This window comes from Nyctereutes procyonoides, unplaced genomic scaffold (genome assembly GCF_905146905.1).
Source record: "Nyctereutes procyonoides isolate TBG_1078 unplaced genomic scaffold, NYPRO_anot_genome, whole genome shotgun sequence".
NCBI lineage: Eukaryota > Metazoa > Chordata > Mammalia > Carnivora > Canidae > Nyctereutes > Nyctereutes procyonoides.
This window is the reverse complement of record NW_026575021.1, coordinates 6562590-6577964: the sequence shown is the minus strand read 5'-3', so window position 1 is coordinate 6577964 and position 15375 is coordinate 6562590. Positions and strand designations below refer to the sequence as shown.

At 43.6% G+C, this 15375-nt stretch overlaps 2 protein-coding genes across 8 annotated transcripts in view; one reads left to right on the top strand and one right to left on the bottom strand.

Annotated features, from left to right (window-relative positions):
* The window catches only part of CRACD (capping protein inhibiting regulator of actin dynamics), a 195502-nt gene extending 186608 nt beyond the window's left edge, over positions 1–8894 (top strand). The window contains 3 exon segments of the mRNA XM_055340320.1: positions 5769–5959; positions 6466–6628; positions 8698–8894. Of these exon segments, the coding sequence (XP_055196295.1) occupies positions 5769–5959; positions 6466–6628; positions 8698–8858 (515 nt within the window). The 3' untranslated portion in view covers positions 8859–8894.
* A 1031-nt stretch (positions 8895–9925) lies between these two features.
* AASDH (aminoadipate-semialdehyde dehydrogenase) overlaps positions 9926–15375 on the bottom strand; it is a 40780-nt gene continuing 35330 nt past the window's right edge. For 5 of the 7 annotated variants that reach the window (XM_055340332.1, XM_055340348.1, XM_055340357.1 and 2 more), the window contains one exon: positions 13983–14834. In XM_055340332.1, the coding sequence (XP_055196307.1) occupies positions 14445–14834 (390 nt within the window). In that variant the 3' untranslated portion in view covers positions 13983–14444. Of the gene's footprint in view, positions 10289–13812; positions 14835–15375 lie in introns of those variants that run through there. The other 2 variants (XR_008666426.1, XM_055340367.1) reach the window with 2 other exon arrangements.

Sequence of the window (15375 nt, the reverse complement as noted above, 5' to 3'; positions counted from 1 at the left end):
TGTCAGGCTCTGCTGATTGAATTTGTCTTTGTTAGAAAAGAAGCGTGAGAGTGAGGTCCACAGGCCCCGTTGGTGTTGCCAGAGACCGCTGGCATTTTCCCACCTCATTCGAGGCCAGGCTGACCAATGCGTCTGATCGAACACCCCCATCAGCAGAAAAATGTTAAGCCTGGGTCTCCAGTTTCATTTGTGAAGTGTGTACCGGTGGTGCCGTCATTAGCTAAAGCCCCCGCAGCACCATATACATTTAGGGCAAAGGTCCCTGAAACAGCGGTGAACATAAGTCTATGTTGCAAATCACGGTGCTACCTTTTCTTTTCCTTGGCCAAGTTCTCCTCCGTCCTGCTGCCTTCATAAAGTGACAGGCGAAGAGCTTGTCAGCTCTGCTAGTTCTTGTTTGTGTTCTTAGTAGCCTCGCTGTAGGCCGCAAGCACACACGTGAGGACAGCGCTTGGTGTCCTCCTGCCTAGTCCTCCTGCCTTGCTGCGCTTGGTGCTTCCAACTTCCCCCGGGGGTCTGTAAATACACGTTCATTCTGTATGGCCTTCTGGTACTTAGGCTGAGGATGTCAGTGCCAATCTAAATATTAAATATTAGGGGCAGCCCTGGTAGCGCAGCGGTTTAGCGCCGCCTGCAGCCCGGGGTGTGATCCTGGAGACCCAGGATCGAGTCCCACATCTGACTTCCTGCATGGAGCCTGCTTCTGTCTCTGCCTCTCTCTTCGCTCTCTCTGAATGAATGAATGAATGAATGAATGAATGAATGAATGAATAAAAGAAAAGCTTGATTTCAATTTTTCTTTTTAGATTTACAGATATATCAGAAATTCTAACTTTTTCTTCCTTTAGCCCCTGAATTGCCTTGCACATACTCCCCTCTTTTTTTGGTGGACCACTGCTTTATTTATTTATTTTTTAAGGACTTTTTTTTTGTTGAGAGAGAAACCATGAGTGAGCACAAGCTGGGTAAGGAGCAGGGATCCCCTGCTAACCTGGGAGCCCCATATGGGGGGCTCGACCCCTGGACTCCACGATAATGACCTGAGTCAAAGGCAGACGCTTAACCCTCTGAGCCACCCAGGGACCACTGCTTTAGAAAGAGATTCCCAACCCGAAGGCCAAGGCTGGTGAGGTCCAGTTCGTAGGCTGAGCCACTGGGAGGGCTTTGACTCTGAATCCACCCACAGTGGGAATTAAAATAACAGTGGTAATCCCCCTGTTTGTCCTCTAGAGGTCATCTCATTCTGAAATTCCTACCTCCTTAAGGCAGCCCTTTGTCCAAGTACTTACCTGCGGCAGCAGTGGCTAAAGCCCTGGAAAGGCCAGCATGTACTTGCTCTTGTCCCCAGAACCTGAAGGGGAGAGAATCTGAATGGGCTCTGCTTCCCCTTGTCCACTGAGTTTAGAATGAGAGAGAATAGGTTTAAATAAATGTTTTACCCCTGCTTCTTCCACCTCAACTCTGATTTTTCTGTGACCTTGTGGTAGCTCTCTGGGCCAGTCCCAAGTAGGTGATCTAGAACTTTATTTTAGGATGTGAGAGTCGAGTCATTATTTGTTGAAGGCCTTTGGGTAACCCGGGCTGAAGTTCAGACAGGAGCCCCATTTTTACCATCCTAAAATGTTTTTTTATTTGTTGATCCCCAGGTACAAACCAGACTTGTTAGGCCTTTACATGTATTGTGTTACAGCCTTTTTAAAGTCTGGTCATAACTCTAAAATATGCTATTCAAGCCACCGTTCTAAGGAAACTAAAATCTGGCTAGTGATTTACCGTTGGTTTTTTTTTAAGATTTATTTATTTATGATAGACACACACACACGAGAGAGAGAGAGAGAGAGAGAGAGAGAGAGAGAGAGAGAGACAGGTAGAGGGAGAAGCAGGCTCCATGCCGGAGCCTGATGCAGGACTCGATCCTGGGACTCCAGGATCACGCCCTGGGCCAAAGGCGGGCGCCAAACCGCTGAGCCACCCAGGGATCCCGTTTTACCTTTTTAAATTAAAAAAAAAAAAGGCAATCATACTTTAAAGGTATTTTGACCCTGTGATAAAACACCGTTCAAAATTGTCTGGAAACTGGCCAGCTGTTTTAATGACCTTCAGATGGAATGTTTAGTGTAGGATTCCTTTCACATAATAGCTTTAAATAGAAATCATTTGGATCTTGGCAATTTGATTTTTCAGGTATTTTACACACAGGTGTTACATTGCCCTGGAGTAAAAAAAAACAAAACAAAACTTTAGTTCCCATGTATCTAAAGCTTCTCGGTTAAGCTTAATGCTTGCATGTGGTGAATACAGTTGACCCTTAAACATTGTGAGGGTTAGGGGCGCCAACTTCTGCACAGTCTAAATCCATGTATAACCTTTGACTCCCCAAAAACTAAACTCTTAACAGCCTACAATTGACTGATAGCCTTACTGATAATGTAAACAGTGGATTAACTCATATTTTACACATTTATATGTATTATAATATATCCTTAAAGTAAGCTAGAGAAAAAATGTTATTAAAACCGTAAGAGAAAATACATTTACAGTTACTGTACTGTGTTTATTTTTAAAAATCCACACATAAGTAGACTTGCACAGTTCAAACCCATGTTTTCAAATGTCAACTGTATTTTTTAGATTTTTTTGGTTAATTAAAGATTAATTAAAAATATCTTTCAGATTTTTTTTTAATACTTCAGAAAAAATGCTGGTTTTCTTTACTGTGAGAGATCCCACCTGAATCTTTATTTGATGATTAGGGATCGTGTAATGACCAAGAGTCATTACAAATAGGAATTCTCAGGGCAACTGGGTGGGTCAGTTGGATGTCTGCCTTCAGCTCAGGTCATGATCTCAGGGTCCCGGGATAGAGCCCCACATTGGGCTCCCTGCTTAGGGGTGGAGTCTGCTTCTCTCTCTCCCTTTCCCTCCACCGTGCGCGCGCGCGCGTGCGCGCGCGCTCTCTCTCTCTCTCTCAGGTAAATAAATAAAATCTTAAATAGGAATTCTCTTTGTGCAGTGTCATAGATCTAAAAGTATAGAAAATCAGAATCTGCCCCTTTTTGGTGCTTGAATTCTTAATTTGATTTTACTTTGGTTCTTTCTCCTCAATATAAAGTCAAGTTGAGGGCAGCCCAGGTGGCCCAGCAGTTTAGCGCCGCCTTTAGCCCAGGACGTGATCCTGGAGACCTGGGATCGAGTCCCACGTCGGGCTCCCTGTATGGAGCCTGCTTCTCCCTCTGCCTGCGTTGTGTCTCTGCCCCCCCCTCTCTCTCTCTCTCTCTGTCTCTGTCTCATGAATAAATCTTAAAAAAAAGTCAAGTTGCCTTAGAGCCCTGGTTGGTAAGGATCATCAAAGGGTAAACTTCTAGTGGATTTCAAAAAGAACAGGACTATAGTGAGCCCTTTCCCTTTGGCATAGTAGAGGATTCAGTGCCAGAATAATTATCTCTCCAAAAGGACATAATTTTTCCTTGAGGGAAAACAAGGGGGTGATTTTCATAGACCTAAATGGTAAAGAACAGGTCACTTTGTAGAGCCACTTTTGCCAAGCACTGTTCTAAATGTCCTGATACCCAGGATCTCTTCATCTTCGGGGCAGCCTGATGAGGCATGTCACGTGCCATTATTGTCTCTACTTTGTGGGTTAGAAAACCGTAGGGAAATTAAGTAGCTTTTGTTTAACGTGAGGTCAAACCTGTAGCTGCTCACTTTAAAAGTCTAGTTACTCAACCTCTGATACCAACCACCTGTGAAGCGTGTTTACCCCAGTCGCATAGGCGAGGCCATCACCCGCAAGAAAAGCACAGACTGGAAGGCAGAAGTCCTAGGTTCCAGCTTCAGCCTGTGCACTAACTGCCAGTGGCCTTGGGCAGGGCACTGGGTGGCTGCAGACACTCATGCCTCCTGCCTGTCGGGGGAGAGCATTGGACCCAAATCACAGTTTCCTTCCGCATTCCTCACAGTCCTGCCCCCCCCCCCCAGCAGCCTCACTAGGTAGAGCAGTATCTCTTTTACCTCTTTCATACATTGGGGTTCCATGTAGGATGTTTGGGGGCAAGGGGTTTAATAAACAATAAGAACAACAAATCAAATAACAGCCTGGGGCCCCTGTAGGCCTGAGATTTTCTGACACAGGAGATCTTATTTTGAGGGAAGGAAAATGCTTCTGTGTCTGTTGATCAGACATGTGACCTCCCCACCGAGAGAAGTCTCTCAGGCATCAGTGCACAGTTCGTGTCAGGAAAGGCAGCTGAATAGTTTGTATCACAAGTGTTGGGGGGGGGGGAGTGAGCAGCCTCACTGCAAACCTGCTGTTGCTCTTGCGGGTTCTGATCACAATGCCTACGGGGCTTGTGGGGGGTGCGGCTCTCCATGCCACCAGCAGCCCTCAGTTCTGATGCCGGCTACCTGGAGACAGCATCAGGCCCCACAGGTTAAGGACTCAGTCCTGCAAGATGGTCCCCCCATCAGATGCCATTCCCAAATCCAGGCCATCGCCTGTGCGATTGACCTAAATCACAGATTCCCATGACCTCCTCCTTAGGTTCAGTTAACTTGCGAGAGTGGCTCCCAGAACTCGGGGAAACATTTTACTTGCCAGGTAACCAGTTCATCATAAAAGGATGTAACTCGGGAACAGGCAGATGGAAATGATACAAAAGGGCACGGTGTGGGGAACGGCATGGAGCTTCTGTGCCCTCAGAGCACACCTCTCCCCTCAAATCTCCATGTGTTCACCAAGCAGAAACTCCCCGACCCCTGTCCTTTTGGGTTTTGTGGAGGCTTTGTTACGTAGGCGGAACTGATTAAATCCTCAGACACTGGCAACTAAACTCAATCTCTGGTCCCTCTCCCCTCCGCGGAGGTGGAGAGGGTGGGGGGTGGCGTTGCTAACAAAAGATCCAGTTCATCTAAGTCACATAGTTGGCTCCTCTGGCAACCAGCCCCATCCTTAGGGGTGGTCCCAAAGCCATCTCGTTAACAGAACAAGAGACACCTTATGCTCTCATGCTCTCCATCACTTAGGAAATTCCAAGGGTTTTAGGAGCTCCGTGCTCTAGAAATGGGCACAAAGACCAAATACATATTTCTCTTTTCATTTTTTTAAAGTTTATTTAATCTCTACACCTAGTGTGGGGCTTAAACACATGACTCCCAAGATCAAGAGCCATATGCTCCACTGACCCAGCCAGGTGTCCCCAGATATATTTCTTCTAAATCACAGTATCAGGGCGCCTGGGTGGCTCAGTTGGTTAAGCATCTGCCTTTGGCTCAGGTCATGGTCCTGGGGTCCTGGGAAGGAGCTGGGTGTCGGGCTTCCTGCTCACTGGGGAGCCTGCTTCTCCCTCCCCCCTGCTGGTGCTGGCTCTCAAATAGATAAAATCCTTTTAGAAAAGGGGAGGGGCGCTTGGGTGGCTCAGTCAGCTAAGTGAGTCTTGATTTCCGCTCAGGTCATAATCTATGCTCAGCACAGTCTGCTTGTCCCTCTCTCTCTGCTTTCTTATCTAAAACAAAATCTTTAGGGGATCCCTGGGGGGCTCAGCGGTTTGGCGCCTGCCTTCAGCACAGGGCATGATCCTGGAGTCCTGGGATCGAGTCCCACAGCGGGCTCCGTGCATGGAGTCTGCTTCTCCCTCTGCCTGTGTCTCTGCCTCTCTCCCTCCCTCTCTGTGTCTCTCATGAATGAATAAAAAAATCTTAAAAAAAAATAAAAATAAAACAAAATCTTTAAAAAAAATAATAATCGCAACATCACGTCTCTTTTTCCACAGAAAAGCCGGTCCTTCAGAGCAGGCACTCTTTAGATGGCTCCAAACTTGCGGAGAAGGTTGAAACCGCACAGCCGCTGTGGATAACATTAGCGCTGCAGAAGCAGAAGGGGTTTCGGGAGCAGCAAGCAACTCGAGAGGAGAGGAAGCAAGCCAGGGAGGCCAAACAGGCAGAAAAGCTCTCCAAAGAGAATGTGAGTAGCCTGGTCTTCAGCTTGAACTCTGCCTTCCCCGAGTTTGGCTCTTTTAGGTCATGAGGATTTAAAAATAAATAAATGAAGCTAGCTGGGAGTCGGGAAGAAATAGCGCAGAGCAATAGATTGACCACCGTTAAGCCTGGGAAGTGTTCTCAGTGATTTTGCCTGGTCTCCACGTGCTCTTTGGTCAACCTGACTTGGTAGACTGCACGACCCCTAGCAGCCGTCCCCCTCCGCCGCGGTTACGGGAGGAGTTGGGGAAATCCAGAGTCTTGCTCTGTGGCCCTGGCTTTGCAGTCTGCTCAGTGGGCCTCTCCTCGGGAAGCGGCTTCTCCTCTTTGAGACCTTCGTACTGAAGTGCTCCGTGCTTCCAGGTGGAGTCCAGCCGCCCCTGAGGAGCAGGGCTTGGGGGCTGGCAGGCAGAGGCCCCAAGGCCTTGCAGGGTCAGCCTTCCCATGACCTTCAGTGGAAAACACACTTGGCCTGCCTCTCTGCCCACCCAGGTCAGTGTCAGCCTGCAGCCCGGGAGCAGCGGTGTCAGCAGAGCCGGGGCCCCGCACAAGCCCACCACCCAGCTGGAAGAGAAGAAGCCGGAGACTGCCGCAACCAGGCTTGAGCGCAGAGAACAGCTGAAAAAGGCCAACACTCTTCCTACGTCCGTAACAGGTAGGGAACAGGCCCCTGCATCACCATGGTTACAGGCTTGTCTTCTCATAGCTGCTCTACATCCTGAGCGTGAGCACAAGCACAGCCTGTGAGGCCCTTGCCTCTCAGCCCTGCAAGTCCACTTGTCCATCTGACAGAGATCACCAGGAACTCCCCATCATCGTGGTGTGAGGGTATATGGTTAAGTCACCCTGCAGCGAGCGGGGAGACCTGATTTGGAGCATTTGAGTTTTCATGGGGTAAATCCTCCCACCGTGGCCAGTTTCAAGCTACCAGTGTGGTATCAACTGGTCCCCTAAATTCCTGAGTGTCGAATAAGCCCTCTCCACGCCCTACTGCCTCTAGTCCCAGCAAAATGAGGTTTATTAACTTGCTCCTGCAAGGGAGCTGATACACCATAGGAATCACCTAAAGAAAGGAAGAGGCAAGATTTTAATAGTATTTGGGGGGAAGGGTGAAGTTTAGGTTAAAATTTAAGTGGAATGGGCAGCCCCGGTGACGCAGCGGTTTAGCACCACCTGCAGCCCAGGGCGTGATCCCGGAGACCCAGGACTGAGTCCCACATTGGGCTCCCTGCATAGAGTCTGCTTCTCCCTCTGCTGTGTCTCTGCCTCTCCCTCTCTCTCTATAAATAAATAAAATAAAAAATCTTTAAATTTGTAAGTGGAATGGGGTCTTCGCAGTTTCCAAGCAGAGCAGGGATTGTATATAAAGGGGTTGATTTCAAACCTGAGCCGAAAAGTGGACTCAGGGGTCCCGTTTCCTTTGACACTCAGAAGTGAAATGCGTGGAGGCTGCATCTGAAAAGCCCTACTTGGAGCTCTGCACCCAGGTTGGAAATGGAAGCTGCTTCTCTGAATCAGTGACCCACGTGGTTCAGATACTCCAGGCAAAAGTGGGACGGTCTCTACTCACTGATGGGATTTCAAATAACAAGTTTCTGACTAGCATGACTTTAGAGAGCAAGGTTTTTCAGCTGAGTCCTTAAAACTAATTAACAGCAGCGTTTCCTATTCATGACACACAAGACATTTTTTAAAAATTCTTTATTGTTAAAGTCATCCAGTAATGTTTCTAGCTGTTTCCTTGATAGACATCACTTGGAGGATGGCCAGAAGTCAGAAAGAGCTTCCTCCCATCTGTTTTCTGTTCTGGGTAACCTGTTCCCTAGAGGGCACCGCCCCCCCCCCCCCCCCCGCCCCCAGACATGTTTTATGCCTTTGTTACTTATAGGATGGAAATAGAAGTCTCACCACTAAAGCTATATATACTGTTTTGGTGAGGAGAAAAAGAAAACTTCTATTTGAAAACCACATTGGAGCACTGTATAATTTCTCAAGAACCTCCATGGGCAAAATTTCATTTGATCTTACACCGAAGAATTGAGGATTCTAAACATAGGAGTGTGTCACAGAGATCACACCTTTCTCTGCCAGACTTCTGTGGAAGTACCAGAGAGTTAATGCAGTGCAGAGCGGCTACAGCTCAGTAAAGCAAACCTTTGTTCTGAAGCATTTGTCTTTTCCATCAGTATTTCTTGAGTTCTGTTTCTGTGCAGGCCATTGCCATGGGCACTAAATAAGACTCAGAGATAAGCCCAGATCCCTCACCTTAGAGGTCCCTAAGGTCTAGTAAAGAAAGTGTTAGAATTGTGAGACAAGCTTGGAAGTGGGGAGAGCTGGCAGGGGGAGCCAGGGGCCTCAAGAGTCGGGGATGGGGAGCACCCAGGGCACCCTTGGAGAGGGTAACTTTTGACCTCACCTGTTCAATAAATTCAGACTGCTGGTTTGATCTCCTGGTTATATAACGAGAATCACAGAACTTACCTTGTATTTCTTATCATGTAGGTATAGCTTCTGTGCAGAAAAAATTAGGCTTCTAGAAACTCTGAAATTAAAAGGAGCTGCACTACTGCATGCAACAGTTCTGATCACATCGCTTTCTTTCTGTAATTCTCACTAAAGATGCCCAGTGATTCACTGGGTTTTCCTTTCTGAATCTTGTACTTCTAATACATCAGAATGTGGCTGTGACTTACTCTTATGCTTTTCCTTCAAAACGCAATCCAGTGGAGATCTCTGATTCAGCTCCCCCCACGCCGCTGGTGAAAGAAGTCACAAAGAGGTTCTCAACCCCAGATGCTGCCCCCGTGTCAACAGAACCAGCCTGGCTGGCTTTGGCCAAAAGGAAAGCCAAGGCCTGGAGCGACTGTCCACAGATCATTAAGTAGAATGACTTTTATCCACTCCTGTTGCCAGTTATTGGCTCTTCTCTTGCCCATGTTATTTATTTATTTTTTTTTATAGGAGGTAAAGAAACCAAGCTAGGGAAAAGCAGCATGTTTTTTTATAGGCTCTAAAATAATGTTAGAAACTGAATCAGTGGCGTTCCTTGTAAAGAGTGTATTTCCACAATCCTAGGTCCTGGTGTCTTGAGCTCCTCCTCGTTCTCAAGAGAAAATTCCATCCGAGGGACCACATGAAGCAAAATCTCCAAACTAAGAACTTCTCACAAGAGCCTACCATGCCCCTTCCACAGCCTTTGCACACACACCCACACACACCATTTAGAACATGACTCTTGCCAATCTTTGTAATGGTTTTTTGATTCTCCGATTTCTTTTACCTGGAACATTTACCCTACCGTATGTTTGGTAGTCTCTTTCCTTTTCTACCATAATGGAGAAAGGGAGGGTCATATAAACAAGAACGCCCATGCTCCTGAATGCAGTAAGCGCGAGTCCTAAGTTAACAGTCTGGCGGCCAGCTCTGCCCATGTCTGCTTTTCTGAATTCTCCTTGATCCAGAACTGTAACGCGGAAAGTCAGTTCTCACTCCCACGACACTGTTGTCCCACAGGTCCTGTCGTACCAGTACTCTCCCTTAAGGACGTGTTAAACATTTGGCCCAGTTAGCTCCTAGGGAACATTTTTATTTTAGGATCATGAAGAAAGGAAGCTACAGATTCTCTTCTATCTCTAAGAATCTAAATGCAGTGGTTAAGATATCCTGGCTCCATCTCCGTCCTGCCCACCAAACTAGATCCTGTGAGTCTGGGTCAGGAAAGTCTATTTTGGCAAAACTCTTCAGACGAATTTCTGATCCGTTCCAAAGGAGAACCTTGGGATACACTGCTTCCAGTGTCATCTAGCTTTTAAAACCCTGGGGGGGGGGGGGGTTCATTTCACCCAAAGAAGAAAAGTGGGAGGAAAAAAAAAACCAATCCCCCCAAACCAGATATTATAAGGTAAGAGAGGCTACTCACATTGACTATCTCTGAATATTCCCTTAGGGATATTTCTTTAAGGAAAATTAACAGGAAGCCAAGATTTGGAGCCTTTGTAGTAAGGACTTCGGTGGAAAGTTTCTTTCTTTACCGTAATCGAGTGATTTCATATTTATCGAGTTGAATGTTATTCAATAGCATTTATAGTTTTGAGCATTCACCTTGCTACCTTTAAAAAACAGCTCAGAGTCTTAAGTGGCCTTGCTATCCCACACATACCTGTGGTCCAAAGAAGGGGACATGGCAATTTAAAAGCATGAAGCATAGACCACCAGCAAACCCACACGTTGCCAATACTAACTTCTTAGATTCTGACTCCACAGAAGTACATGTCCTTTGCCCAGCGCATGGGGAATTGCATTCCTTTTTCCTCTCCTGCAAAAACACGTTTTATCCATCATTATCTTCCTTTATGCTGAGCTCATTTGACAGGCAATGTATTGTTATTCTGTCATTCACCATAAAGAAAGCATTTCTTTCTGGAAATGACGGCTCAGCCTCATGGTAGCAGCTGTCAGGTGTGGTCAAGCAGATAGTTGTACTCTTGCAAGTTGGATCTAATATTCTCTTTACTAGACCTTCAGACTGTTAAGAATCAGTGTAACTTTAATCATTTTTATTCCTGTGGAAAGCAGTTACTATTCCACTGCATGTTTTCCATACTGATGTTCATTTATAAATCAAACACGTAGGCATTTGTTAGTTTTCAGTGATTTCATTACTAACATAACACACTTTTTAATGGGAATCTTTCCACCTAGAGCCCTGGTATTATAGTGCTACGATAATTCTTCTGAGCTTTTCCTTTCATTCTGTCAACTTTGGGTAATACCACAGTAAGGGTGGAGAACAGGGGAAGAAATCAGGTCATGATGAAGAATCCTAGATGAGTCCACCACTACTGGCTCACATACCACTGAGCACATAACAAAGTAGGAAGAAATACCTCAGTTACAAAGTTTATATTAAAGTCTTCAAAAATAAAAGAGTACACCGAGGAAAGGACAGTCACAGCACTTCCAGCAACTTCTAAAGGGTACATGTTCAATATTTCATGTAAAATGACTCCAAATTTGCACTAAGTACCAATGAAGTGTTATTTTGCTTTAGTTGTGTTGCAGTCTTTTCTGATCAACAAACTATGGGGGATATTCTGTAAAAAGAAAAGACTTTTTTTTTTAAATGAATGATTGCTATGTTAAATGTTTGTATTTTTTTTTTAACTTAAACATACACTTCTCTTGGCAAAGATAACAAATTAACCTCTGTTCATAAATTTGTATATTAACTAGTTTTTTGTTTACTTTTTTAATTTTTCAAGTGCAACTGTTTCTTACACATTACAATTAAATTATCATTTTAGCCAGTTATCAGCAAATTATAGTATGTATTGTCTCTTCTTGTGACATTTAGTTTAATTGCTTATTTTAAAGCAGAAACATTAGTTACAAGTGTCTTGCGATATTTTTACCAATAATAAAATTAAGTAGAGACAACAATGAAAAATATCTTAGTGTGATTTTAATATTATTTTGAGATTTTTGGTTGTATAAAGTTTTAATGTAAAATGTCCATTATTGAAGGAAAGTGATCTTTCAATAAAAAATACCTGTAAGATCTTCAGCACGTATGGAATTTCCTTTTCAGGTTGAAGCTTTTGCTAATTTCAGTAACTATCTACAAGCAAGCTCATACATAACTTTTGTTAAGAAAAATTACAAGGCATTTTATGTGCTACCTTATATTTTTTACTAGGTGTTTTAGAGAAAAATTAAAAATTTAGAGTAGTGGCAAATAAAATGTTCATCTCAATTCTAAATTGGAATTGAATGGTATGCATCTCAGAGAAAATATTACATAGCCACCTTGCTCCACATGTGGGCCCTAGAACTGTAGCACTGGCTGGGGCTGGAAGCTTGTGAGAAAGGCAGCGTGGGGCCCAGGCCAGACTTACTGCTGACTCACAGGTCTCCCCTAGGGTAAAAGTAAGTGATGGGAGTGAGGCCCTCACCTCACGCTGGGTGCCACAAAACTAAGATAAATCCTGTTCTAATGAAGTATCTTTTAAAAAATACAAATGAGTACTTGGGGGCACTTGTCTCAGTTGGCAGAGCATATGACTTGATTCGGGAACTGCTGAGTTCAAGCCCGAGATTACCTAATTGGGCACAGAGATTAACCTAATAAAATTATTTAAAATTTTGATATTTGTTCATAGTGGAATTTGTACTCAAGCAAGGATCAGTATTACTGATTTTTCTTTTGGCCTCAGGATCCATTATGGCTCAGCAAAGCACCCTTTCAGCCTCTTGGAATGTGCATTTGATTTTAGCAAGAGCTGCAGGTGGTTAATACACGTTAAGCTTTAAGCAGCACTGATATAAAACTTGACAGATGTGTTCTTTTTGGCCAATCTGTACCTCAAGTCCCCTTTCTAGGTGTGGGAGCTCTCCCACCTCATGGGTCTTGCACTCCCCCTCCCACCACCACAGATGAAATGCCTGATACATGCTTTGCTGTACTCTCTCATGGGCATGGAACCTTTTTCACTTAAAACTGGAAAAGGCTCTGAACTGATCTCCCAACTCAACTGTGTGTGGAAGTCTGGCAGTGGGAGGGAACAGGGTCCAATGTTTGTTAGTGATTTGAGGATTTAGAGCTTCAAGAAAAGCAGATGTGTCTTCCCCAGGCCAAAGTCATGGTGATTTCAAGCATTCATTATTCCTGGGCTGTATAGCTCTGGCCCTTGTCGCAATTCGCCAAGCTATTCGGTATATTTTTTTCAGAAAATTCTTTTCTCCTTAAAATAGCCTAAGTTGACTTCTATAGCTTGCAGCTAAGAACTTTGGCATGTTTGATATTTGGGACTTTATTTGAGGAATAAATGAACAAATGAAATTGATACCACAGTTGACTGTAGAGATAAAGGGAAGGTAAGCATTAGGATACATTTTTGTTACTTGTGCTTTAGCACGAGTGTCTGGGGTGTAATATGCCCTAAATAGTAGTTATTACTACTACTAGTGGCTGAATTCCTATTATAGCAAAAAAAAAAAAAAAAAAAAAAAAGCTTTGGGGTGCCTGGGTGGTTCAGTTGGTCAAGCATCTACCTTCGGCTCAGGTCATGATCTCTGCTACTACTACCTTCCCTAACATACTACCCTAAAATTTAGTGGCTTAAAATGACTGCCATTTTTATTATTTCTTAGGACTCTGTGGGTGAGAAATTAAATGGCACCAGGATAGCCTGAACAGCTGGGGTGGGCTGGAATGCTGGGAGCCAAATGTCTGGGTTTCACCTGTCCCTGTTATCTGGCCTCCTCAGTTTTTTTAGTGTAGTGTCAGGGCCACTCCCTTACCACATGGCCTCTCCATCTGGCCGCCAGACTCTATGTCTGGGATCCCATGAAAGCAGACGCTGCCAGGCCTTCCTAAAGTTTAGGGCTCAGAAGCAACATTAATGTCACCTCCACTACATTCTACTGGTTAAGGTAAATCATGGACTAAGCTCAGGTACCAGAGAAGGAGAATGCATAAAGGGCATGACTACCAGGGGGAGGTGTAGTTCACTGAGGGCAACTTCATGCCAGGCAAATGCAGGTTGATGCAAAGTGCTATGGGACTGGAGGAGCAGCTCCAGCCCAAAACCATACACACATTCTGAGAAATCAGGATACTTCCAAGTATATAGACTTTTTTTTCATTCCTGGTTTCTGTTGTTTCCTACCACCAAGCCAATGAACAAAAGACATACAACCACGAAGTCCAGTAAATTGAAAAATATAGATAAAAAATATTCATCAAGGTTTATAAATCAAAAATTGAAAAAAAGAGGATAAATCAACTTCAAACTCTACTATAGAAGATATATATATATATATATATATAATTCAATATTGGTGTTTTGTTCATTTAGAAATACTAAATAAGAAACCTAATTTGATAAAAAGATCCTACCTTTGAAAATCCTTTGTTATGAATCTCACTGTAAAGAAGTAAATGATGGGATACCTGGGTGGCTCAGTGGTTAAGCACATCTGCCTTCAGCTCAGGGCATGGTCCTGGAGTCCCAAGATAGAGTCCCACATCAGGTTCTCTGAATGGAGCCTGCTTCTCGCTCTGCCTGTGTCTCTGTCTCTCTCATGAATAAATAAGTAAAATCTTTAAAAAAAATAAAGAAATGGTGCATATCATAAACTAAGTTTTTAACCCCTAAGTGTATTCTGATATCTTTTTCACAGAAGTCTATTAAAAAAAGAAAAAAACTCAAAGTAGAATATCTGTAGCCTAATTAAAAGAAAGTACAACTAAATAAATTGATGTTTTTGTTCTATAATTCCTCTTAAAAGCATTTGTTAAAAAAAAAGCATTTGTTGCTCCTACAGAAAGTAAAATATGATCATTCTCCAATAAAGTGTAATAAACAAGTTTCTTAGGCAAAATATACTCTTTAGTATAAAATAAGACTATCCAAATGCTCTATAATGATATTTTCAGACATCTCAGATAACCTAATAAGGACTGAACTTGATTATATTTGATAGCCACCCAATAAATCCAGACAATAAACATAATTATTTCTACATCCAATAATAAGCATTGATTCCCAGACCACAGGAGAAGAGAAAACTTCCCCGGGAAGTTCATACACACTTTGCAATCGTCCACTCTTAGATTCCAAGATCCATAGTTTCCCATCAGTAGATGCTGCTGCCAGCAACATTTCATCACCACCTTCTTGGTAATGGAAAGCAAATGGTGTTGCATACACCTGTGAAGTAGTTTCAAATTTCCACTGGAGGTGACCTTTCATATTACAACAGTAGATAAAGCAATCATGGGAACCAAAAAATATTTCTTGCTCTGATACTGAGGTACATGGGGATGAAAAGATTGGTTCACTGGTAGAGAACTGCCAAACCTGAAGGATGACAAAAAAGGCCAAAATAATTTATTAGTTTCAGTTCTCCTGTATAAATATAAGCAGTGTAGGCTACCGAAATGGTAACTACACACACACACTGAGGAACTAATAGTTCTTCTGAAAAGTAGCATTCTCAAAGTAGACCTCTGTCCCAGTGGTAAAGTCTAGGACAAAGTACACGAGTGTTATTACACGAGTCACTGCCATGCATAATATAATAAAATTAATTTTGAACCCCATTCATGAAAGAGCTACTACTACTATGTTTAATGATGCAAAGTTCAAAGAATTGCACTCAGTTTTCAATGTTTATCTTATTAAAAACTGTTCCTTATTCTCTTCTCCTAATGTAAGGAGAAGGAAGTAAGTGAACTAAAAGGAAGAGTTCACGTGCAGTAATTCAAATTAAAGGTTTAAACAAAAAGCTAGGAGTTCTGTCTCTGTCCTGTGGATATATATACTATTTGCTTATTTTAAAGCTACCACAGCGGTGCCTGGGTGGCTCAGTGGTTGAGGATCTGCCTTTGGCTTGGGTTGT